A 25,589-nucleotide genomic window follows, 5' to 3' on the forward strand; every position below is an offset into this window, starting at 1 on the left:
ACTTTGAAAAATATTCAATGCTTTTAAAAGGCTTAAAAATTGTAGAGACAGCTTATTGTCTGTCTTGTAGAGAAAAGGCAGAATCAGACAAATAGACTCCCAAAGAGTGAGACAGAAAAGATTTTTTCTCAGAGGTGCTTATCTCTAAAAGAAATGCTGAAAATAATTACAGGGGAAACTAAAAGGGGCCTCATTGTCTTTTTAAAAATATTATTTGTGAGTTCCATGAAGCTGGGTTTAATAATTATATGTAAATCAAATTAGTATACCTCAAGCCACAAAGTCAGTGAGGAGGGCTGCCTCAATTGAAAGAAGCCTCAATGTCAGACATCTTTCTTGCCTTCCTTGGAATGTTGTTAAATACGAATTGCAAAAGTAAATTTTAATGACATCAAAAAAATATTGGGCAATGTGTCCCATTGCCAAGTAGCTAAGACTAGAAATTTGTCCAGAGTCTCTACCCAAGGGAAGAACCTGGTGCTCATTAAGGTTATTCTTGTCCACAGCTCCAGGGAAGCAAGTCTATTTGAGCAAATCTGGTAGAAAGCCTGAGACCCATGGAAAGTCATGAAATAAATACACAAAAACTTTTGGCCAGTGTTCTTCACCATCTGTACCTCGGGGCTCGACTTCATGCACACAAAAAATGACACTGCACTGTCCTTGGGTAACATCCTTAATACCAGCAACTTTCCTGTGGAAAGTTTCTTTATTTAAACATCATTCTTGCCTATTTTTTGATACATACTTTTTAATAATAAACAAGAAAAACATTCCTTTATCCAAAATAAGCTAAACATAAATTAGAATTAGCTGTGGCTGTGGAATACCATTTTGCCGCAAGGCTAATCAAAGGAGTCAATGTACAGTTCTATCCTCACCCCCATTAAAGCTTTGCCAAAAAGCTTTACCCAATTTTCTATGGAGAATCTGGTCTGTGGACTCCTAGCAAAATTTTAAGAGCACTTATGCAGAATAATCTGCTGTTAGATTTATAGCAGAAAGCTGGGGAGTAATAGTTGATGCTGATTGGCAATGAATGGAGACCTGGGAAACAGTGTAACTAGTAAAGAATAACCCTCCCTAAAATGTTTCAAAAAGGCCTTCCTAAGATTTGACACTATGGCATAAGGTTATTTTGAAAGGTGGTCAACCAGAGCCTTGCAGGGTCATAAGAAGCTAACTTCTCTTTTATTGTCTAGAAGAATAAAATTTGGGGGTATTACCCAGATTAGATTTGTTACCAGAAATAATGTTGCTATCAGAGGAACCTACCTAAATGTTTGCAGCACAAACATTTAATTGCACAGCCTATGGGCTCAGTCAGTGAGGAGTCACTCTCCTCACTCCTGAAAGCCCCAAGCCCTTATCCTATTCCTTAATTCAGGACATACACCCTCATTTTGCCTCACTGACTTTGGAATCTACATCCATGCAGATTCTCCACACATGCTATTAAATTGGTCTTTTCCCCTACTAATCTGTATGATGTTAATTTGATTGTTTAACTGAACAACCCAAGAAGAATCCAGAAATTTCTTCTCTACACTACACCTTCTCTACACACTTTTCTGTATCTTGGTATCTAGCAGTTTTCATCTTGCTCAAGAACAAACTATGATGTAGTTCAGGAAAAGCATTTCTCAACTGGCAAATCTGCTATGCCATTTCTGCTTATTTACAGTGAAAAACACCATATTTTTAAGAAAACATTAAATGCAGAAGTGAAAATTGAAGCAGAACTTTTTTAAAATTTAAATTCTCATATGAAATGATTTTAATTTTATGAATGTTATGTTCCAACTCAAAAAAGAATATTGCACAATGTTTTAATATTACAGTTGTTACTTTTCTCATTCTGGTGAGATTTTAATATACATAATTGACTTTGGAAATAACACAGAGAATGTCTTAACTGGTTAAATAATTTCAGTAACCTGTGAAGAACTGAAAGCAGGATATCACATTCATATAAAAGACAAGTACAGATCCATAAATTCACTGGACTTTAGTGAAAAATAAACTCATGTACTAAAAGGAGACAAAATTGAAAGTGTCATGAAAATAGAATGTAAGTCCAAAATTTTTCAGTACACTCTTTTACTTTTAGAAATCCACTAGATCTCACGACTTCTTAGAATATCAGAACACGCTGTAAGTCACATTTTTTGCAGAGGCTAACATTTTTAAAACAAAAATCTAAATAGTACAAATCAACACTAGTAAAATAACAAAACCTCTGAATGATATGGTGAAATTACGCAAGTAACAACAAAAAAGAAAGAGACCAGAAAACAAATTTTTATGTCATGACACTTATTAAAATTTCTGTTCAAATATATGAACTTTCAGTATTTTCCTAATTAACAAACACCAATTATCATTTTGCATAGTGAAAGAGTATATGCTGAAAATTTAAGAAAATAAAATATTGGTGATCATTAAGCAAATTTAACTCCATGAAACTATCCTGATTCAACAATTTTTTCTTTTTTCCTCATTTGCAAGAATCAAATTCAATTACAAAATCAGGAGAAATAAAAACTTCAAATATAGATAAGTCATATATAATTTTTTAATGAAGAAATACTTAATCTTATCCACTGGTCTTTTTAACATCTAGTGTCATAAAATTCCCATAAGTTGCAAGAAAGTTATTAGGCCAAATACTAATCTCTGATATGTCAAAATATTTAGCCATCAGAAGTATAAACATTGGCAAACAGAGTTAGGAATTATAACAATCCCAAGTAAAACCCTTTCTAACTGAAAATGTCATTATGGTTCAATATTTTCAGAAAACAAAACCTATAATAACTTTTCAAATCTTCACACATACACACTCTAGTTCTCTTAAACAGTAAGAAAACATCCTGCAGGTTCTGTGACAAGCACACAATTATTCAAGCTAGGTGAAGCCTGCTATAACCTTTCTTTTACTTACAAAAATAAAAGCTAATGTTACATAACATACAGTTTTCATTTATGATATGATATTACTGAAGAGGATTTGCTTATTTCATAAGATATGCCTTAAAATTTTCCAGTATCACTAGCTGAGGAACTCCAACATTATTTTTCTGCTTCATAAACTCAGAAGGATTCCCTTCTATGTGCTTATAAACCTGCATAATCTCTGGACTAGAAAAATGGGTCAACAGTATTACTTGTGTCACTTTTAATTATCCTTTTAACACTCAAAAGCGTTCTTTAACTTCAGCAAAGTTAAGTGATGTATTATTTCTGTATTTAGAATCTGTCAACTTTTTATTTTTAGTTATTTTTAAATACATTTTTGAAAACATGTCCACATTAATTGTTGGGGTTTCTAGTAGAATTCAAATGCCCATTTTTCCATAAATTCAACAGCAGCTCTGATATTGAAATTTGAGTAATGAATATTGTGTTTTATATCTTTAAAGAATATATTCTCCAAAATACATGTGGTGATGAAGAACTGGTCAAATCCCATAAGGGAAAAAATGATCTCTTGGGTTTTATCTTATTTTTTGTTAAAGATTTATTAATTTATGCTTACAGAACTCAGGTACAGGCCAGAGGTGAGGTTGGTGAGAGGCTTCACCAGAGACAGAGTGAGAGCAGAACAGGCAAATGGACTGAAATACATTGCTGAGGGAAGCAGCGGGTGGGTCAGGAGAGGTCTGCCTTGCCATGTGGGTCAGCTCCCTGGCCAGGATGGAAATGCTGCAGTGGCTTGGGAGAGCTTCATTGTGTGGTGCTTTAACTCATTGCACCACCAGGGAGAGTCTTTATCTTACTATTTTTTAATAAGATGCTAACAGCACGTAGCATTTTTATTTTCAGGCTCTCATTTGTTTAGATTGTGAGAAACATCTTGTTATAACAGTCCTGTAGATATAAGAAACTAATGCAAACAACTATAATTAAACAGTAAAAGATATTTCTATAATCCTTAATTTTAAATTCAGTATAAAAATCAGTTCATACAGGCATTTGAGCACAGAACTGTCATTAAATATTTAAAATTAAGCTCCTAGTTAGAGCAGGATATATAAGAGGGTTATACTTTCTTTTCAGAAGTAACAAACTGATACAAGAGAATAATTATAGGTTATCAATACCCATATTTTAAAGAACGAACTGTAGAGCCTATAGATATATGTGCCATAGACAATGAAAAAAGAAACACTTTGGGAAAAAAAATCACGTTGCAAAGTGTATTATAAAAATAAATTACATAGCATGTGCCCACGGACCTGAAAGCATTGCAAAAGGAAGAGAAATTCCTTTTGACACCAAGATTGAATGAATTGTTTTTGCTATCAATATTCATATAATCAACACCATTTTCATCTATTACATTACATTCCCTGCCCCCCCAAAAAAATCACTGGAAGTAGCAAAGTATTTCCAGTAGTAAGCAGTGGGTGGCACGGAGGACTTTAGTGCTGACCGAGGGCTGCAGAAATACTATCCATTCAACAGAGATTCAGAGGACGTACACACAGCCAGTATGTGCTTGCTTTACCATTTCATCTGGAGTTCATACGTAACTGGTGAATGATGATGCTTTCTATAAAGAGAAGAAAGATACGACATTTTCAATTAAACTGAAACTCAAGTCAGCAGTTTCTGGGGATCAATAGCACATCATTTCACTGAAAGAACAGAGATGTTAAATGGCAGACAAAACAGCACATGAGCCCAATAGCTTCTGCAGTCTTTGCTGTTCTTAGGTAACTTCTTATATTGGCATATGTGCTTACTGCCAATATTTTCGGTCCTTTAGAAACCATGTGGAAGGCCCTCCCTGGTGGCACAGCAGATTAAAGCATAACACTAAGAAGCTAAAGCACTTCAGCATGAGTTCAATCCCCACCTGGAGGTGATCCACATGGCACAGACCTCTATGACCCACCCGCTGCTTCCCTCAGTGGTGTACCTCATCATGCCTGTTCTGCTCCCCACTCTGTCTCTGGTGAATCCTCTCACACACACCCCACCCCCCGCACCTCTGGCCTGTACCCCAGCTCTGTATGCATAAATAAATAAATCTTTAAAAAAGAAAGAAAGAAAGAAACCATGTCGAATAGCCTAACAATGGTAGATCAATTTTGATTTTACCCAAGGAAGAGGATCTGAAGAATAATTACATATATAAGCCATACCATGAAAAACTAGAAATAACTATTTTCCCAGCCATACTGCTTCTGGTCTGACCAATATTCGCATACATTTACTTTATTTTTTTCCATATGTAGATTTGAATTTTAATATAAAAATATTATCTATTCCTAACAAGTCATTAAACATAAAGGACTTTTGCCTCTAGATTCTTTCTTGCTTTTGCATAATTCTGTGTAAGCATTTTAAATCTAAAGTCATTTCCATAAAAATAAATGAAAAATTGATAGTAATGGAAACACTACCAGACACTTTGTAATGTGTAATACTTATATTTATTTGATTTTAGCTATATATAAATTTTATGCCTTCTTGAATATGTATCATCAATTTCTTTTTTATCATAACATTTAAAGACTATTGGGGCCCTATTATGTGTCCATCTCTGTGTTAGGCATGGGGCCACATTGGGAGGTAGTGGCAGAACCCTGCCACTGCTGAGATTATATCGAGTGGAGAAAAGAAATAGCCTAAGCCTCAAATAGTTTCCCCACCTAAAAAAATTGTTACCTCCCTGTTAATATATGATAATGCTTTAAGTGCAGAAACTAATGTCAGCATTTATAAATCGTGTGAGAACTTTTGCCCCTTTAATTCTGAATACTATTCACATTTTATTTAGATATTTGACATCTATATAAATAAATATGAATTAAAGCACATGCTCTCATAGACCCACAGGTTCTTGCTAATGATGTAGAGTGGATGATCCTGATCTAAGCTTAAAGGTTTTTGCCTTTTTAAATTTTCCAATGGCTTGCGTACTATTTTTCCATTCCTTTAATATAAGTCTAGGTTTATTGCTTAAGTGAGTTTCTTAGAAGATCCTCATCAATATGTTCTTAAAATGATTCCATTAACTCGATTCTGACCACTAGGTGGAGATATTTCCATTGTTTCCCCAACCTTTAGAATTGAATTTGTGATAAATATGTAAGCAAAATAAAACAGTAAATGTTTTTATATACTTAATTATATTTATCTATGATGGCTTTTTAAAGCTTCTAAAACCTAGTGATCTCTCACTAAACCAAAACCCTTAAAAATCATTATCTCATCTTCCTTCGGAAAATTATCCTGGCTTCAAATCTTTTTCAATGCCCCAAAATACGTAAAAATATTCAGGCAAAAACTGAAATTATATAAAATGTAATGTAATTAAAAATTCAGAATATAGGATTAAGATACTATTTTCCAATTTTCTTTTTTTGAAATTTCTGCAGACAATTTTAAAGAGACCTAGGTCTCAAATTTCCCTAACAAAAGTATCTTTCCCATTTTTATACATTAAGAAAGCATAGAAAACATAGATTTGAAAGAGTGAGATCCATAATTGTTCTTATTGTAGCTGTAATTCAGAACGTTGTGTCTTTTTCTCTATACAAAATGAGGGCGTTAGATTAGGGGACCACAGATGGTGGAATTAGATAGCTTAGGTCTAGAAACATTGTCTTGTTTGGACCATTATATTTTATTACTATACTTAATTAAATAAGCAAACTGTTAATCCAAGCATGTCGTATAAACTAATGTTATTAATCAGACCATGTTATTAAAAATAATGTCTCAAAAATATTTGTCAAATTGACTTTATGTAAATTCTACTTTAAAGAAGAGGTATTTAATAACTGTGTACCACTCTTTATTTCAGAGAATACAATAAAGCTCAAGCTATTTTGTTTTATGTACAAAGAGTCATATTTCAATTTGTTTCTAGAGCTAATGAGACAGGCTTATATGATAGGTGCACTATTATCTATTTGCTTACTAGCTATGTAAGGGTAGCCCAGAGTAGACTGGGCTGGCCTCACCCGTGTGCTCACAATTCAGTTACACTGCAGGGACACACAAAAGGGTCAATAACGGGTTTATTTACAAAAGGGGAAAGGAATAGGAAACAACCCAGGGAAAGAGAGCGGGATACAAAGTAAGTGGAATACCTTAAGGCTAGGCTGACTGAACACACCAAGTCATGCAGTCCGGAGAGCTGTTTCCCAAGGAAAGAGAGAGCCAGAGCAAGCGAGGATGCAATTGCGCCCTGTTTATCCCCCCCAAAATGTCCCAGAATTCATTCCTGCTACATCCACCCTTGGGTCCTCGCAGTTCTCTCCCTGGTACTGCTGGAAGTTGTAGTTTCCAATCACTGGAGTAGTGTGTAGGGTCCAGAAAGCTAGAGTAACGGGTGGAGTCCATAAGACTGCAGAGTTCCTTTAGGACAGCCTTCCCCTTAACAGCTATATTTTCTCCGAATCTACATACTGATAGAAACATTCCACCAATACAGAAAATACTGATAAACAGAAAATGTCTTAAGTTTTTAAATTTTGACTACAAAATTGATGCATATGGAGTCCTTGATTACCAGGGAAAACAAATTAATGCTTTGGGGATTAACATTAAGCATAAAACATTATGCTTTTTATTTTTTGAAAGACAGAGTTCCTAAGTCTCCTCTTATCTTTTTATAATTTAATACCGTGCACCATTATTGATTTTAATAAAGTCAGTGAGCAAGTTTTATTTCATCTCCTAGGCTCTCTTCATGCCAGAATGAGACACAAATACAGGTCGTATGGGGGCACTATCAAGGGATTTCAGGTGCAATTCAGCAATAATTTTTCTCTTTTTACAGATACCATTTTACATTGGTAATTTGGAGAGCATTTATTTCATAGGCAGATTGGAGCCAAAGGTCCTTGTTAAAATTATCTCCTCTATCGGTAAACTCAAAATAATGAAACACTTAATTTTGGGGTTTTCTGATGTATAGTTTTATTAACATAATTTCTTTTTTTCTAATTAGAAGAAGAAAAAGCCTCAAGTCTTAGTAAATCTACATACAAACATGGAGACATTGGATTTTTATATATTTTGGCATGAGAGTTTTGCCAAAATGCATTTATGGATATTTTCCTCGATATGTTTCCTTAAGACATTTCAGTTAAGACTTTAAACACATTACTTGCTATTATGATACAGTTGTGAAATGATGTGGCCCATGAACTCATTCTTCTGTTATACTAGCTATTAGATACCTTCCAGAAAAAGTTAGCTCAGCAAGTTATCAATTCCTCAGTACACTTGATTTCTAATCTATTCATTCTTCTTGGGTGGTATCTCAAAACAACTGGCTAGTCAAATGATTTGAGATCTTAAACTTTGTACATGAGACAGGATGTGGAGAGAAATTGGGGGGAGAGTATCTTGTGAGTGCTAAAATGGGCCACATGGCCAAAATTTGGACTTTTGATTCCTCCCAGGAGAACTCCTTGGCTGTGGAGAAGGAAAGATGTACTCCCTGGAAAGTCAGTGCCTTCCTCTCAGGCAATGCATTTGTCTATGCTCTGCCAAATTCTGCAAAGAAACACGTTAGCATTGCATTTTAAAAATATACTCTAGTTAATGGGAACAGGTTACTGTTAGGTAGCCTCTAAGTTTACATATTAAAGGATGAAACATAGCAAAAGCTCTTCTAAGTAGTGTTTTGTACTAGCTTCGGAGAGCTGCTTCATCCACAGAAAACTGCAAGCCAAGTGACAGAAAACATTTTTTTCTTGGATTTGGCATCAGTTTGGTTGACTAATGGCCTGTTTCCCATGCTCAAGGGTCCCCCACTTTCTCAGGGGTGCTGCCTGGAGGAGAAGCCACCAACTAAGGATACCATTCTTCCTCTCCACTACCTAGCTTTGAACTTAGACCTGCAAGGTGATTTATCTACCTGCAAAAAATGCCCTGCATTCTACACACCTTTCAGTAGAAGGAAAGCCTAGGCATTATTTACCTTTAAGGTCCTCATTTTTGTAAACTGCTGTATGGTTCAGTTCTGTCCATATATTCATAAGTTATCTCAGTTCTGATAAAACAGCTGTTTTAAATAGGAAGTTCTATAAACTTCCTCTGTTAATTTGGACTTGTATTTCTTCTTTGGATTCAGCTCTGTTAATTAAAAATACTTCCGCTAATCGGTTCTGTCATTTGTTTCAGGAAATTTTTGAACAAGAGGATATAAACTCCCTTGGGCTTTTTCTACATCCTACTAGTTTATTTGCTTCCTTCCAAAACATTTTTCACTCCATCATCAACCTAAATCATCCTCTTTCCTCCTCTGGCTTAAAAGCATGTTTAATAATCATAGTTAGGCGTAGTAACTTCTTTTTCAGGAAAGCTATCTCTTCATTTTTTCCCTGACACAAGCAAATTAAAAATAGTTCTCTAACATATAACATTAATTATAAAGAAAAACTAAGTGGTAGAAAACATTGTAAGTCTTGGAGACAAGCATGCTCAGGTGCTGTCTTGTTGGACACAGATGCTAAATGTCTAGGTTGATTTAATTCCACAGAAGTAACACTGTGTGAATATTAAGAAGGACATTGAGTTTTTTAGATTATTAAACTTGTGAATATTGAATCACAACAACACTGTTAGGAAAATCTTTACACTTAGAGTTTCTATGTAGATATCTCAGTATCTCAAATTCTTTGGTAATGTTATTTGACCCAGTGAGTATGGACATTTTAGTGTTTGTGTGAATGTATACTTTGCTCACTTGAAGCAGTTTTATCCTAAGAAAGAGTCAACAAAATGTGCTGGGTGGAACTGAAGACATGACTTCATCATGAATAGATGGTTAGACAACTCTAAGCCTCAGGGTTTTTCTTTTACTTTAGTTTTTGTTTTTGAACTCTAATAATAAAGAATTTATTTTCTTGGCCTCCAAAACCTAGTTCAGCTTTAAATAGTCTTTGACTTTCAGTTCTATCCATCACATCCACATAAACATTAGTAAAAGTAAAGCTGTCAAAACCTGATAAGCAATTAACCAATCATTAATTCTTAGGAAAAGCATTATGGCAGGGACTCTTAAATTGCTTGCTAAATTATAGTGAAATGTACCACAATATGCCTCTAATGACAAAGAATCATAAAAGATTATGGGTAAATACTAAACCATAAGCCAAGGTAAGGTGAGGTGCCAAAGGTTACACAGCTTTACTGTGGTCTCTTGATTTTCAGTCCTGGCTCAGATATATAATCTATTTTTCAGCAACCTACTTCCCCTGTATGTTTCCCTTGATATCTATCTTAAACCTAAACCTTGCTTATGGTGTGGTTTGGTCCTTTGAAATGAGAGCCTATCTTATTTTAGTAATGAGCCTGAAATGACTGACAAATCATCTAAAACTTTCTCTTGCCTACAGTGTCCTTCATGCTCTTGGGGGGTGGGGGGAGGGACGGAGGGGCAAACCATTTAGGATTCATTCAAGCATGTTTATGCTTCATGGAAAGCTCTCAGGCCCCTTTGTTCTCCGTGCATGTGATGGCTAGAACTCTCCAGTCCAGGAATCCTGACTGTTACGCATCCACAACTGCCATGATGCCTTTGGAGGGAATAGAATGACAGCCCTGGGTGTCCTCTAATTCCACCACTCCTTTACCTCCACTGTTCTCACAGGTTTACACTGCAGACAAAGGGAAGAAATAAAACCTCTTTATTTTCTAGCTCCCAGGCATCCTTCAGCTGCTGGTTTTCTCTCTCTACAGAAAGTTCCAAGTTTGGGGATTTTTTTTACAGCAGGGTTTTACTAAACGCCAGATTAGGTTCTGAAATAACGTTCTATAGTCCTAAAGGATGCAATTTTTTAAAGATTTATTAATTTATGTATACAGAACTGGGGTACAGGCCAGAAGTGCAGGGACGTTGAGAGGATTCACCAGAGACAGAGTGGGGAGCAGAACAGGCAAGTTGACTGAAACACACTGCTAAGGGGAGCAGCAGGCAAGACAGGAGAGGTCTGCCGCCATGTGGGGTCACCTCCAAGTTGGATTGAATTAGCACTGAAGCGGCTGCGGCTCCCTTGCAGTGCTGCATCCTAACCCTTTGCGCCAGCAGGGAGGGCCCAAGGGAGCATGTTTTTAAAAGAGGTTTTGAACAGAAAAGAATGCAAGCACTAGGGGAAATGACAATCCAGGAGCAGGAGCAAGTCGAGCAAGAGCAGCAAGAGGGCATGCCTGCTCTGGAGTCATCCTGTGGGCCTGGTGGCCTGGAGCCCAGAAACAGGAAAGAGGAGCAAGCTTAGGAGAAGGGGCGGGCAGTGGAGACCCAGTGATAAAGAGCCTGTGTGTGTGCCACACCAAGCAGTTGGGTTACCTTCTGGAGGTAATGAGGAATACTGGAGAATTTTCAAATACAGTGAGATGACCCCTCACATATTAGAAAAGAGAATTTAAAAAAATGAATCAGAGTTTTGAGTCTGGAGATTATGAAATCAGTTAGGAGAGTATGAGGCCAATTAAAGTACCAGAGTCATCCAGATGAGAAGTAACTCAAACATCAACTTAGGTAGTGGCAGGGAAATGGAGACGTGTTCAGTTGCAAGAGGTGTTGGGGTTAGAACATGAGAGGCTTGCTGAGTCTACTCACAGGTGAGGGAGAAGGCAGAACCTAAAATGGCTACCAGGTTTTGAAGTTGGATAACTGAGTCAGGATAACCCCACTGGGCTGGAAAATACAATCTTGTGAAACATAAAGATGTTTCAGTTAATGCCAGGCTGCTTATATTTCCCTGTATACAGTGGTATACAGTAGAGTGTGTAGTAGACTGTTGCAGTTAGGGTTGTGTTGCTACACTCTACAATGTTTTCACAAGGATGAAATCATCTAATGACACATTTCTCAGAATGCATCCCCATTATTAAGCAATGCATGATGATAATAAGAGGAGAAACCTTGGAAGAGGGGTGAAGGCGGTGTTGAAAATGGCTATTAAACAAGTGGCGTTAGAGATGTGAAGTGTAAAATTGGAAACATAGTTGGAGAGAGATGTTTGGTAGTCAGCGGCATGTGAGTGATAATTGAAGCCATGGGAGTTCATAAAATAACCGGCATGTAGTTTAGGAAATGGATTTTGATAGAGACAAGGAAACAACAACTTTTAGGATGTATACATAAAATAAGGAGCCAATAAGAGATGTGAAAGCAGAGCAATCAGAAAGTCAAAAGAAAACCAAAGGAGATTAGTTATCTTGGCTACTGACAGAGAAGAGCATAATCTCGCTCTATTCCACCCTTTCCAGAGACTAGAGATTGACTTTCAAAGAATCTAATTTAAGGAGTTCTGGTCCTAACCACAAGAATGAACAGAGTAACCTGAATGCAGAGCAGTGCAAGATTACACAGATATTCTGCATGTCAACTTCCCTGATCTAGCCCCAGAATGCAGGCAGCCTGTCTTAAGGAGGCTCCTGGAGAACTGTTCTTTGTAGAAGCCAGTGGGAGATGCACTTCAAGACATAAAGGGGAGACTGGGGGTGAGGGGAGAGAGAGATAGGCAAGTAAGCAAAAATAGAAGAAATCCAGGAAACAGGATTCAACATAGGCAAAAAACACCAGGCACCAGCTGTGCAGGAAGCCAGGGACAACCTGGCCAGTCTAAGCAGAGAAGCAGAGGGCTGAAATAGGCAGGCCTCCAGGGTCAAATGGGAAACTGATGTGCTTAAGTGTTTGGAAAAATTACTGATAGGTGTTTGGCAGAGCTATTTGGGGCATTTGGAAAAAATAAAGATAGATACATAGAAAACCAAGCAGATGAAAAATTAAAATAATTTTCTTTTGATGGGAGGAAGAGAGGAACACAACCATTGTATACTGCCTGGCTCAGTAGGGAAGAATATATAAATTTACACTACAAACATATAAAGATCTAAACTTATGAATACTCAATACTGAGTTATAAAAATTGCGATGTAAGGGGAATGGGAAATAGGAAAGGGGCACTTGAAGGCTAAATCCTCATGCTTCAAAAAATAATGGGAAGGCAAAAGATAACATCTAAATCTGATAAGTAAACTCAGAGTACAAGTATATTATTGAGAAATATGGAGGAAAATGCCCAAAGAAATAGGTAAGAGTTAGAATTTTTTTTTCTCCAGAGAGTAAAACTGAGGGAGAAGGGGAGTAAAGTAAGAAATAACTATGTTCAGACTTTCCCTGGTAGCACAGCTGATTGGAGCACTGCACTGCAAAGCCAAGCCAAGCCATGGCTCCTTCAGGGTGAGTTCGATCCCCGACCTAGAGGTGACCCACATGATGCAGCAGACCTCTCCTGTCTGTCATGCCCCCCGCTCCCCTCAGTGATCTTCCTGTTCTGCTCCCCAATCTGTTTCTGGTGAATCTTCTCACTGCCCCTCACCTCTTTTAATCGTTTAAAAATTGAAGGGGAAAAAAAAAAGAGCTGTGTTCATCATCTTTCAGCAATGGCTGATATATTAACTATGTATTAGACTTCTATAAAAAATAAAAGGTAGTTAAAGAATAAATGGGTAGTGTGGAAATGGAGACAGAAAGGTTAGTGTTCTGTCTGTGACTAGCTAGGCAGGGAGGAGACAGGGCTGTAGCTGCAAAGAACTACAGAGTTGAAGGAAGAATTTCACTAACATCTCAGAAGCAAGAGTATATTTCTTTCCTGTGCATCGGTAGCAGGTGAAAAAAGAGGGAAGAGCAGAGGATGGGGAAGTAAGGAGTGATGAGACTCTGGACGAGGAGGGAAGAGGGAAAACCTAAGTCTTGTCGGGAAATGCTGGAAACATACCTTCCTAATTTAGAGGGAAACACTCTCTGGGCCATTCTCATTGTTACCTCTTCCCCTGTGTGTGCATAAATGGACTCCCACAAAAGTATGTTCTTCTTATCTAGTATCCTATGGCTTCACAAACAGAGAAGTCTCACTCCCCCTACGCTCACCCCCATTTTTTGAACATATGAGGTAATGAGAAATGAAAGTCTTTTCACATCTTATATTCTTGGACTAGTCTTCATGCCCCCCCCCTATGAATCCAAGTTATTTCTTTACCTTTTGGGAAGACATTCAAGTAATAGATCTGGTAACATCTTACTCTCAATGAGTACACTAAAATCTCTAGAGAACCCAATTCCCATCATCAATCTTTCCTCACTGAAAATATAATAAAAATGCCAGTAGAAAGTGAATAATCCCATTTAAGCAGGTGATCTGGGCAGGAAAGTCATTTTCCAGACAGGATAAATATCCGTAGGGCTGAGTCCCATGCAGGAACATGTCTGGTACTGAGTGTGCTAAATGGCCACCATCGTGTGCTGATATAGGCAACACATGAAAATTATTCTCAAGGAGGGACTACCACCCCTCCTCTGTAGCTGTGCAGAGTTGCCCTGAATATCTCCAGGGGACACCGTCCCGCTTAGATCTGTGAAAAGGGCACCCATACCCTCCTCCAGGAATTTCTAGGGTGGGTCTTCAGCAGGCCTGGTGAAGAGGCCTATTTTATTTTACCACATTTTACAGTTCCAGAATAGGGAAAAGACACTAACCTTTTAATCCCATTCACTCTTGTAAAAGTGTATTAGATTGCATCTTAAAAACATTATATTCACAAATGGAAGCTGAACTTGGAGTGCATTTAATCCTCCACCTCCCATCCCCAGTGAATTTCCTTTCTAATATGTGGTTTAAAGTAAAGCTATCCAATAAATGTAGACTTAGTTCTAAAATTTCAAAGAAAAGCTGCCATGGCGGTTGCTCTTTATCATTTCTGAAAAGTGAATTATGTGCAGCTTTGCCAAGTTTTCTTAACGGTTGTACTTTGCAGGTGGCTCTGTTCCAAGAGCCAGATGTATAAACATCCTGTACATGTACTATTAAGTCTTTGGAGCACTTCCCCAGTGTGGTATGGACTTCCAGGCAGAACCACGCAGGGTAATGTGGGCAGGTAGAAATGAAAACAGCAGCAGTGACAAAAGATTATGATAAAGTCACCGAAGACTCGTGCAAAAGGAATACAGTGTTTTGTTCTGTACACACCCTCATTTGTTCAAATGCAGTAAGCAATGGTACAGTCACACTAAACACCCTAAGTGCCAAGGAGATATTTGAAAAACAGAGAATGTTCTCATTTTTGAAAGGAATGGCTGGCCACATTATAAAAGGGGAGAAAATCCCCTCTTAAAAAAAATATGATTCAATATTCAAGAAGGCATGATCTCCTGTTTAAGCCTACTCAAAATTACATTTCATACAGTCTTTTTTCTCAGTCTCTCCTTCTACCTTGAAGTCCCACTATAGCATGTCTAGTATTATTCAGTATTTTAAAATACATATGCTAAGAAATGATGACTTGTAGATAGAGATACTGTGGCATCTACGTGATGGTACAATTCAAGTCCAAGTTTTATAAGAGGGAGAAGATTCAATATGGAAAGAATTCACAGGTAAATATTTTTGTCATGAAGCATGATGATCCATAGGCTAAAAACTAACAATACATATATTTTTTGAAAATTTACCTGTTCTCAAATAATGAGAGCAGGCACTATCCTATAGTTTTGGAAATCTCCCAATTAAGAAAGGGAAAAATAACCTCCAACTTTGAAGTCATGTTTTTGCAAAGTTCATTAATTAGCTCAAAAATTTGACAAAGGTACTACTTACATGAGACCTTGTATGCTAAGCTGCTGGTTATTAGCATTGAGCTCATTTGTGTTTATTTTTACTACAAAGCACAATATGCACTTTAACATGGTTAATCTTCTCAGAAAGACACCTGGATTTTGCATTCACATTCTGTCTCATGCTCACTAAATCATGCTTAAAATTAATGAAAATGTTACAAACACAAGTAAATCTAACAGCAGTAATACTCCAATTCACACTATCATGCATTTGTACACACACACACACACACACACACAATCACAACCATGAACTGGTTCTTTACTTGTAAGTTCACACTTAACTGAGGAAAATATTCAGAGTTGAAAAAGCTATGCATGAGGTCATTTTTGTTTTTGGCATTAATATAGCAGAATTGACTTTCTGCTTTTTTCTATCCATTACAACCTCTGTTGCACTAAAAAGGGCCATTTGGCATCTCTGCTCAAACTGCACAATTTAAGTCAATTGCACACTTGAGTAGAGCATGTATCTACGATTAATGGTTCTAAAGTTATTGTCTGACATGCTGGGAATGTTTTGGACATGGCCACAATGTCTACGATGCACGCGCATACACACACACACAAATAAGTAAAACTCTGTTTTTTGGATTCCATATTTCATTTCCATTTTATTTCACATTCAAATTATGTCTTGAAATCATCTCAAAGGCTTATATTTTTTGCAAAACTTTAGGGGTCCTCCCTGTGGTGGACTGTTTTCCAGCAAATCTGGGTTTGATAGAAGCAAATGACAACTGTCAAACTATTTCCTATTTCATGACGGGTTTTTGAAAAATCAGTTACTGTGGAATGAGGCCACTTACATTTGAACTATAGTTAAAGAACATGAAGTTGGCTTTAGGTCAGATGTGACCCAGCCACATACCTTACTGATGATGAAACTGAAGCTCTCAGATGGGTTAACAGATGGGTCAATTTTCTAGAAGCAAAAGTGGGATTTCACACCAGGCCCTGTCTCAGGCCAATGTGTCCTCAGCAAAGCACATGATAGTGTAGTTTTGCTAGTTCTTTCCCCAGCATCAAAACATACCAGGAAGTAGGAAAGACACATGGCTATTAGTTGATTATTTTAAAAACAAGATATTTAAAACTTAAGTTAGTACATGTGAAGAGTTGGCACAGACAGACAAAGGTTGTTTTTCATGGCAGCAGTAGCATCTGCACAACATACCCCCTTAGCCACTGCCCTCAGCCCTTCCCCCCTCCAAGAGAGGTAGCGCTGCCGGCAGATTTCTTCAGCTCTATTTTCATAGACTGAGTCTCAGCTCGAGGCTCGAATTTGGTCAGATTTCCTGCTCCTGGGGCTGCCACTACTGGCTTTCCTGCTTTCATACCTTTTGACATGGGAATGCGGGTGGGTGTAGGCCGCTGGGATGACCCATCTTGTCCTGACTGTAAGAAAGAAAATATAAAGACACGGGAGAGGTTGGTGAGTTTCCCCTGGAGGTGCTATTGATTGGAACATTTAGCAATATTCCTGCCCCACAGGAATCGCCACACCCTACCCCTTTCCCAGATGAAGTTGTTACAAACCTGGAGTGGGGCTCTGGTTCATTCTGATTGCTCCCTTTACCTTCTCCTCAAGGTGTTTACCAAACCTCCTCCTCCTCTCATGTCCCTAGCCTGTATCCACTACCCTTTCTGAAAACCACTTTTTGCTTTACAAAGAAAAGCTTACAGTCCACTGGCATAAACTCGGACAACTTTACTCCAACTGTCCCTCAAATTATCTCCACTTTCTTTAGTTGAGCAATTCTTCTTTCTTCTTGTAATGACACCAGATTCTTCAGTTTGTATTTTCACTGCTGACCACACCCTCCTTAATGTGTCCTTAAAACTCTTGCTGTGTGGGCCCTCCCTGGTGGCACAGAGGATTAAAGCACACTAAAGAAGCTAAAGCCACTTCAGTATGAGTTTGATCCCCGCCCCAGAGGTGACCCACATGGTGTGGCAGACCTCGCCTCAGCAGTGCACTTGTCAGTTGGCCTGTTCTGCTCCGCACCTCTGGCCTGTACCCCAGTTCTGTGTGCATAAATGAATAAATCTTTAAAAAAAAAACAAAACAAAACTCTTGCTCTGACTTCCTACTTGAGTCTCACCCATCCACCTCCTGACCACTCCTTTTCCATCTCTTGCTGTTCCTTGTTTTACCTTGTCTGCCTGCTGAAAGTGGAGGTCACCATGCTCCATTCTCTGTCCTCTCTTTTTTTTTTAATTGAGAATGATTTATTTCACACTCAAGCTACTAACTAGCCTCATTGTTTAATCTTTTGGCTTTCAGTAACTACAGACAGTGAGCAGTTCATCCACCTTTTAGTTCTTTATGTTCATCCTGAGAATTGCCTATGTGTTGGGGAGTCCCATTCCCAAGCCTTCAATGCTTTCTTGAAATACAGATTTGTATTTCCAACTACTTGCTAGACATAGTAAGTGTGTTCCAGGTATCTTAAATATAATATACCTCCAAAATACTTATCTTCTCTCCCAGTTCTTCCCTATTTGTCATTCCATCCACCCAGACAGCCAAATCAAAAACCTCAGAACTACCCTCTGAACTCAATTCTTCATAGAAATTTCAATTCTATCTTCAGTTTATCTCTGTCCTCATTTTCACTACCATAGTTCAAGTCCACACTGCCTTTCACCTAGAGTAGCCCTGTCCTCAGCCTGCCTCCTCTCGCCTCCTCTTACATAGTCTTCAAACTGTTTCATAGACATGTCTTTCTAAACTACATCTAATGTAGCTTTTCTCTCATCATTTCCCTCTTAAAGGTTCTGTCTGCCTACTCTAGGTGACTAAATGTCAGCTTTGGAAGACAAAAGCCTCTTTTCAACATCTGACCCCAATTTGCCTCTCTTTTTGCTGCTCTTGCATTCTGTCTCCATGCCCACCTGCCCCAGCACAACGGAACTGCTCATCATCCCCAAACATGCCAGGCCCTTCACAGAGTCAGACCTTTGCACGTGCTGTTCTCTGAGCATAAGCCTTTTTCCATTTTCTAGATCTTTTCCCATCTGGGAAAACATTCTATTCAGTGAAGTTTCTCTGGTGGTTCCTTTTACATACCTATATCTCAGACACACCAGGGTCCTAATGCTGCCTCTACCACTATGCTGAGAATTTCTTATAGTCCTCGTTACAAGTCAACACTGAACCCAGTGCTTAAAAGGTAGCTGACAATAAATGTTGAATAATAAATGCTCAGATGAACTGGCCTCACTATTTAGTTTCTAAGATGGGTAAAGCAAACTTTCTGTTGTCCTTAATTTTATGGGATTTTATCTCACTGAAGTAAATGGCCTTAGACATCTTAGGCAGTTGTTTTGAAATCTTATTTGTATATGGAGGTTAATCAGCAAAATTGTTGCTAAAGAAAATTAGTTATCTTGATCTGACCCTGAACAGGGAGTAGAACATTCAAAGAGACAAATTCACTTTTGCTCTAAATTCCACTGATTTTCACTTCCTTGTTGGTTTGTTTTATAGAATTCAGCAGAAAGAAACAAGGCCCTGTACAGCCATGCTATGCTCTGTGTGGCCTAATAAGTGATACTGAAACAACTGAAAAGAGTGAGCAATCCTGAATGCTATTTGGCTCCTGCAAAGTCAACAAAGAAAAGCTTTACTGACAAAGCAATTAGCCTTTCACACTTTGAAATATGCCATGAGTATATGATTGTGCACAGAGAATCAAGTAAACTATACTGAAAATACAGGAAAATAAACCACAGCTTCTATAAGTAAATTAAAAAAAAACTCCCAGTCTATCTTAAGAATTTCTAATACATGCTATAATGAGTCAGAGTCTAGAAATCATAAATTTTAGTATATTTGTTTAAATTAATATCTATTTTCTAAATAGTTTATGCTTTTTAAAATAATTTGATTTACTAATTTTATCCCAATAAATGAAGATACTCCCTGGAAGTTTTTTGAAAAAATAGAATTTATTTTCAAATGCTTGGGTCTATGCTTTGGACATGGATTTTTCATAATCATCCATTTAGCCTTTGACAGTCTGTTAAGTGCATTGTTTAAAAAAGATTTATTTATTTTACTCATACAGAACTGGGGTATAGGCCAGAGATGCGGAGGGTGAGAGGATTCACCAGGGACAGAGCGGGTAGCAGAACAGGCAGATCAATGAAGTACACTACTGAGGGGAGCAGCGGGTGGGTCAGGAGAGTTCTACCGCGCCATGTGTGACTGGGGCAGGCGGGGATCGAACTCATGCTGAAGTGGCTTAAGCTTCTTAGTGTTGTGCTAAATTTAACCGGCTGTGCCACCAGGGAGGGCCCTGTTAAGTAAATATTTAACAAATACCTGCTGCCTGCAAGATACTATTAGTAAAATGCAGCATTTAGACATATAAACTCATTTCTTCTTTACTTTTTAAAAGTATTTCTGGGAATAAAATCTTTAAATTTTATATTTGAAATAAAGTGTGACTATGATCATACCTAATTACATATTGAATATTTTAGGCAAAGAAATAAATACAGGAAACTATACATTGACTATCCTGTGCAACATCTATTTTTAAAATTATTTTAAACTAAGTATCGAAATTTAGGGCTCTCCCTGGTGGTGCAATGGGTTAAAGCACAACACTATCCAAAGCCACTGCAGCACGAGTTCAATCCCCAGCCAGGGAGGTAATCCACATGGTGTGGCGGACCTTTCCTAACCTGCCAGCTGCTCCCCTCAGCAGTGTACTTCAGTCAATCTGCCTGTCTGCTCCCACTCTGTCCCTGGTGAAGCCTCTCACCCCTCACACTTCTGGCCTGTACCCCAACTCTTGTATGCATAAATAAATCTTAAAAAAAAAAAGAATCAAAATTTAAACTTTATTATTTATTACTGCATGTTGACATTACAAAGAGGCCATCTTTGCAAGTAATGGGGGAGATGACACAATTATATGAAAAATAATTTCTCTCAAAATTACCTTTATTTAGCAAAATGTTAGGCTACTTTTTATATTCATTTTTTGGTATAAACAGTCCTCTAAGAAACATCTGTTAATGGGTTCATGAGCTTTTGTTTTATTTGGGGCTCTGGTTGATTCTAACTACACACTTCTCCCTTCTCTACTGGGTCTACACTTTGAAACCTCTGCCACTCACCAATGACTGGGTTCCTCGGGAAGATGAGGTTGTAACCGGTGTTATGGTGATAGTACTCGTCACTTTGCTCGCACCAGGTCTAGAGGAGAGATGGTTCCTGGGAGCACGAAGGACGGTGCCAGTGGAAACCTCCTTTTCAGCTGTCACGTTGACAGGTCGGACAGTAATAACAGGACTAGTTCCTTCAGCTGAAGTCCCAGGGGATCGTTTAAACTGAGAACCTAGGTGAATATGAATTTTATTGTCTTCCGTGGTGATGATATTGGCGTTGGAGTTGTATTTCCGTACTGGAGTTGGGGCAGTCTGCTTTTCTGGGGTGACTTTGAAGACAGTCCGCCCCACGGGCAGTTCCTGGGACTCGGGAGACACTGCAATCTCAGCTGGCGCTGCTGATGTCGACACTGTCATAATCTGAATGGGGGAGGTGGGCCTGTCTGCAAACACACCTCTTCCACTTTCTGGGGTCTTCTCTCTGGAAAAAGTAGTGATCGTGACTGGGGACATGGCTCGTTCTGTGCCAAGAGCACTATCTCCTCCTTTTTGTTTTTGAGACATAACATTTGGTGATGGAATAATTGTGATCCTTGGTTTCTGATTCCCTAAGGTAGGAATGACAGTGGTACTGGAAAAGAATTCTTCAGATGTCGGGCTAGTTATCTCCAGTGTCGCAGTACTATTTTCATGGTCTGGTGTCACTCGAATATGCAGGGGCTGGCCCTGCTTTGGAGACAGGACCAGCTCTCCTGGGTGCCCTGGACTGGAATTTGTTCGAGTCCCTTTATCTTGAGTAATTGGGGGCCCATTTTCCCTTTTTCTCATCCATGGAATCCAAGACTTTCTCATAGTGAGCTCATTTGCTGCTGGTGGGTACCTGTCTAGAACAGAGGTTCGTTCCATAGGTTTTTTCAGTCCCACCTGTCGAAGATTACTCATGATATGATTTTCTTCTTGAAAGGATTTCCGTATAAATACTGCTGGTGTTTCTTCCTCTGCTGCCTCATGGCTGACTACATCAGTCTGTACTCCGGTCGACGTCACAGGAATATCCACCATTCTTCTCCCATTCACACTGGGCCTGAGGGCTCTGCTGTAACGCTTAGAAAGTTCCAATTCTTTGGTCAGATTGAGGACCTCTTGCCCCATGTTTTTGTTCTTATTTTCTTCTTCCATAAATCTTTGTTGAAGAACAGAATAATCCACTTGGAGTTGAGACAGCTGATCTTCTTTGTTCATTAATTCATGAATCTTCTCTTTAAGAGCTTGTACTTCAGCCTTTAAGTCCCGACTCTTAGCTTCTTCTAGCCGAAATCTGTGTCTTAGCTCAGCTTCCTGGCTCACAGCCTCACCTTTCTCAATTGCTTTATTCTTGGCGATCTGGTGCTTTATCTCCTCCAGTTGTTGAGATAGAAAGTTGGCCTTATCCTGCTCAGTTCTAAATTTCTGCTCCAGCTGGTCATACTCATCCTCTGTCTTCATCAAATCCCCTTCAACTACCTCCAATTGTTGGAGACGTTTCTTTAGTCTTTCAATCTCAAGTGTTAGTTCCTTAATCTTGTTATCTTCTGGGCAGGTAAGCTCAGATCCTTTTCGAGATCTTCCTCTTGTTATTTCTCTTTCTACTTCTTCTATCCCATCAAGTCTCTTTTTTAATAAGCTAACACTGCAGCTTAATTCAGAGGACTTTTCTTCTTCACTTTTTAATTTGCCAACTAACTCATCTCTCTCTTTTGTCAAATTGTATACTCTTTCCTCCATTTCAGACTTCAGTTTTAAAAGCTTCTTACTTTCTTCAATTAGTTTTTCAGTTACATCCATAACCTTCCCTTGTTCCACCTTAAAATTTTTATTGAGTCCATCCACTTTTCTCTCTTCTTGCTTTATTTTTTCCATCATATTTTTTCTTTCATCAACCAGCATTACAGTAAATGACTTCAATTTTGTAAGGTCATCTTTTAGGCTTAACTCAGCTTTTTCCAATCTGCTTTCAGAACATTCCAGCTCTTTAACTCGACTTTTGACTACCTCCAACTCATTCAACAGGTCCTTAGTTAAGTTCTTTTCTTTCTCCAAATTTAAATGTAGCTGGGTGCATTCAGATTTACTCTTGCTAAATGCTTCTTCTAATTTCTCCAGCTCAGACATTCTCTTTTGTAACTTCTCGACCTCAAGTTTGAGCTCCCGACTATGGTGTTCTTCTTCCTGCAGCTTCTTCCTCAATTCTCTGCACTGGGACTCAGTTTTGGTGATCTCCTCATCTTTCCCCTCCATTTCAAGCACACGCTTCCGAAGATTTTCCACTTCAGCCATTAGACTGGAATTGCCACATTCTCCCTTGGCAATTTTATCTCTTAATTCCTGAAGTTCTTCCTCTGCTTTTTGAAGATTTTTGTTGGTTTCTTCTAGCTCCTCGATTCTTTGAGTTAAGCCAACCAGCTTGAGTCTCAATTGCCTGTTATGAGACTCTTGATTAGCCAACTTAGCATTCATCTCCTCATGCTCTTGAGAAAACCTGGAAGCCTTGTGTTCAAAATCCACTTCTAACTTGAGCAGTTTCTGCCTGTCTTCTTTGGATTTGGAAGTAATGGCTTTCAGCTTTTCTTCTTCTTCCCTTAGTTTCTGAGTAAGATCCTGTACTTTCTGGCTTTGCAGGCCAAGTTGTTCAATATGCATTTGCCTTTCATCCACCAGCATGAGTGCAAAGGACTTGAGTTTCACAAGCTCATCTCTTAGTTTATTGAGCCGCTTAGCATTTTCCTTCTCTTTGCGGGCTTGATAAGCCTTTTCCTGTTCAAGAAGCTTTTTCAATCTAGGAAACAAGAGATACCAAAATATTGTATTTTATTTCAATGTTATATATGTTTATATATGTATTGTCATAAATCTCAAAAGATTAATCAGGCTTTGATATTAAATAAAAAGTTATATTCTACATAGCAAATCCCTTATCAACTGCTATAACATATAGATTTAACGAATGCCATTTGCAAAACTAATCAGAAGTCAGGATATTGATTTTGCTTAGAAAGGGGTAGTGACCAGAAAATGGGGTGAAGAGGATTTTTGAGGTACTAGATTATTTTCATAAGTAAAATAAGAGAGGGCGCCAGTCACAGGTCACACAGTAAGTGGCAGACAGCAAGGTTCTAGAATGCTTGCTATTTGTCCTGTATCACATGACATCAAGTAAGAAATTTACTTTAAGGAAGGGTCAACAGAAGAAACTGAGTTTTCACATTTTAATAGAACTATCACCCGATAGGGAAAAGGCAAGACAAATTTCATGGTAGAAAACTGATCTACATAAACTGATTTTAGTTAACCCCAGAGCCAGCACAGAATTTTGACTTAGATTTCTGATTTAAACAATTTTTAAATAGAGAACTACGTAGAGAGGAAATTTGAATTATTACCAGTAAGAATGTGATAGCTACAGGAATTACTAAGTTTCAGATGTACAAAATGCATTATCTCTAAGGGGCTTATGTATAGCTTTAAAAATGATAAATATGACAATATTATCATTATTTTATTGATTAGTTGTTACCAATTTTTGATCATTATTTTCAACTACCCACAAAAACAGAGTTAAAGTAACAATCATACTAACTATATATAATATCGAAATATATTTAGTAATTTATGTTTATAAAAGAAGTAATTATAAATATACAGCCTTAATTATTCTGAATGATTTATTCATACTTATGAGTAGATTAGCTGTTAGCAAAGTAAACGGAAGTTAATAGTCTCACACTGCAGTGTACAAAAAATGATTAAACATACACAAGGTGGCTATTTATAGACAAATTCAGTGTCAGATAATTATAGAAATGACTCTGATGATGTCATTAAGATGATTTAGTAGACTTTTTAAAATGAAACATATGCTATGTTTAGTCAGCTATTAATTAATTAAATGTATACTTCTAGAGCCCATTCTAACTTAATTCCTAAGGTGGGAGGAAAATGTTCTCAAATTGTACAAACTTAAGTAAGCAATACTATAATAAACCCACTAAATATGGTTCTTACATGTATAAAAGAGCACTTAATGACTGTCTTCCTTTTTTACTTGAAGCTAAAACAACTGAAAAAAGTCACAAAATCATAGAGTAGGAATGAATTTATGGGATAAATTCTTTTACTTTCATTAGGCTGTAAGAGATGAACTCATTGCAAATATCACTGCTTTCAACTTTAAGCTTAAAATATTAAAACAACTAAATTTATTTACTTAAATATTTTATGCTATTAATGCTATTGGACAAAGTGAATTGATGTGGCTAATGTCTATGCCTGGGTCAGACATAACCAAATCTGAATTCTGACTCTACCATTTTCTAAGTGTATAATTTCTGGCCCAGTCACTTAAAATTTCTGACCCTGTTTCCTTACCTTCAAAGGAAGAAGGGAGCGGTATCTATACCTAGCTCATAGAAATGTCCTGAAGATTAAGATCATAGAAATAAAGTGACTGACACAAAGACTCAAGACATGGATGTCACAAAACACAAAACAAATGTAAAAAATAGAGAGTATACTAGTCTCTCCATTTGAAGTCTGTCAGATGCATTTATATTTAAAATATAAATATTTATATGTCATTTTCTTTGATGGCTAGGCCTGGGCATTAATGTTTCTGCAGAAGAAAGATTTTCTGAGCAGAAGAATAGTAGAAGGAAACCCTGTGAGCTACAGCATGAATGGCAGGAATTGGGTTTCCAGGAAATCACATCTTTCAGGTCCTCCTTGCAGTGATTACTTCTCTTCTCCTAGTCCCATTTGTTCCCTCTCTTCCCTGTTC

The 25,589-nt window shown here is 37.8% G+C and overlaps 1 protein-coding gene across 2 annotated transcripts in view; it reads right to left on the reverse strand.

Annotated features, from left to right (window-relative positions):
* Positions 1-3,754: 3,754 nt before the first annotated feature.
* The window catches only part of FILIP1 (filamin A interacting protein 1), a 169,728-nt gene continuing 147,893 nt past the window's right edge, over positions 3,755-25,589 (reverse strand). The window contains exons 5-7 of one of the 2 annotated variants that reach the window (XM_012722642.1): positions 20,786-23,591; positions 16,993-17,050; positions 3,755-4,555 (exon numbers count right to left, since the gene is read on the reverse strand). In XM_012722642.1, the coding sequence (XP_012578096.1) occupies positions 4,515-4,555; positions 16,993-17,050; positions 20,786-23,591 (2,905 nt within the window). In that variant the 3' untranslated portion in view covers positions 3,755-4,514. Of the gene's footprint in view, positions 4,556-16,265; positions 17,051-20,785; positions 23,592-25,589 lie in introns of those variants that run through there. The other variant, XM_004673634.2, reaches the window with a different exon arrangement.

The sequence above is a fragment of the Condylura cristata genome, unplaced genomic scaffold (genome assembly GCF_000260355.1).
Source record: "Condylura cristata isolate star-nosed mole 26May11 unplaced genomic scaffold, ConCri1.0 scaffold00001, whole genome shotgun sequence".
NCBI lineage: Eukaryota > Metazoa > Chordata > Mammalia > Eulipotyphla > Talpidae > Condylura > Condylura cristata.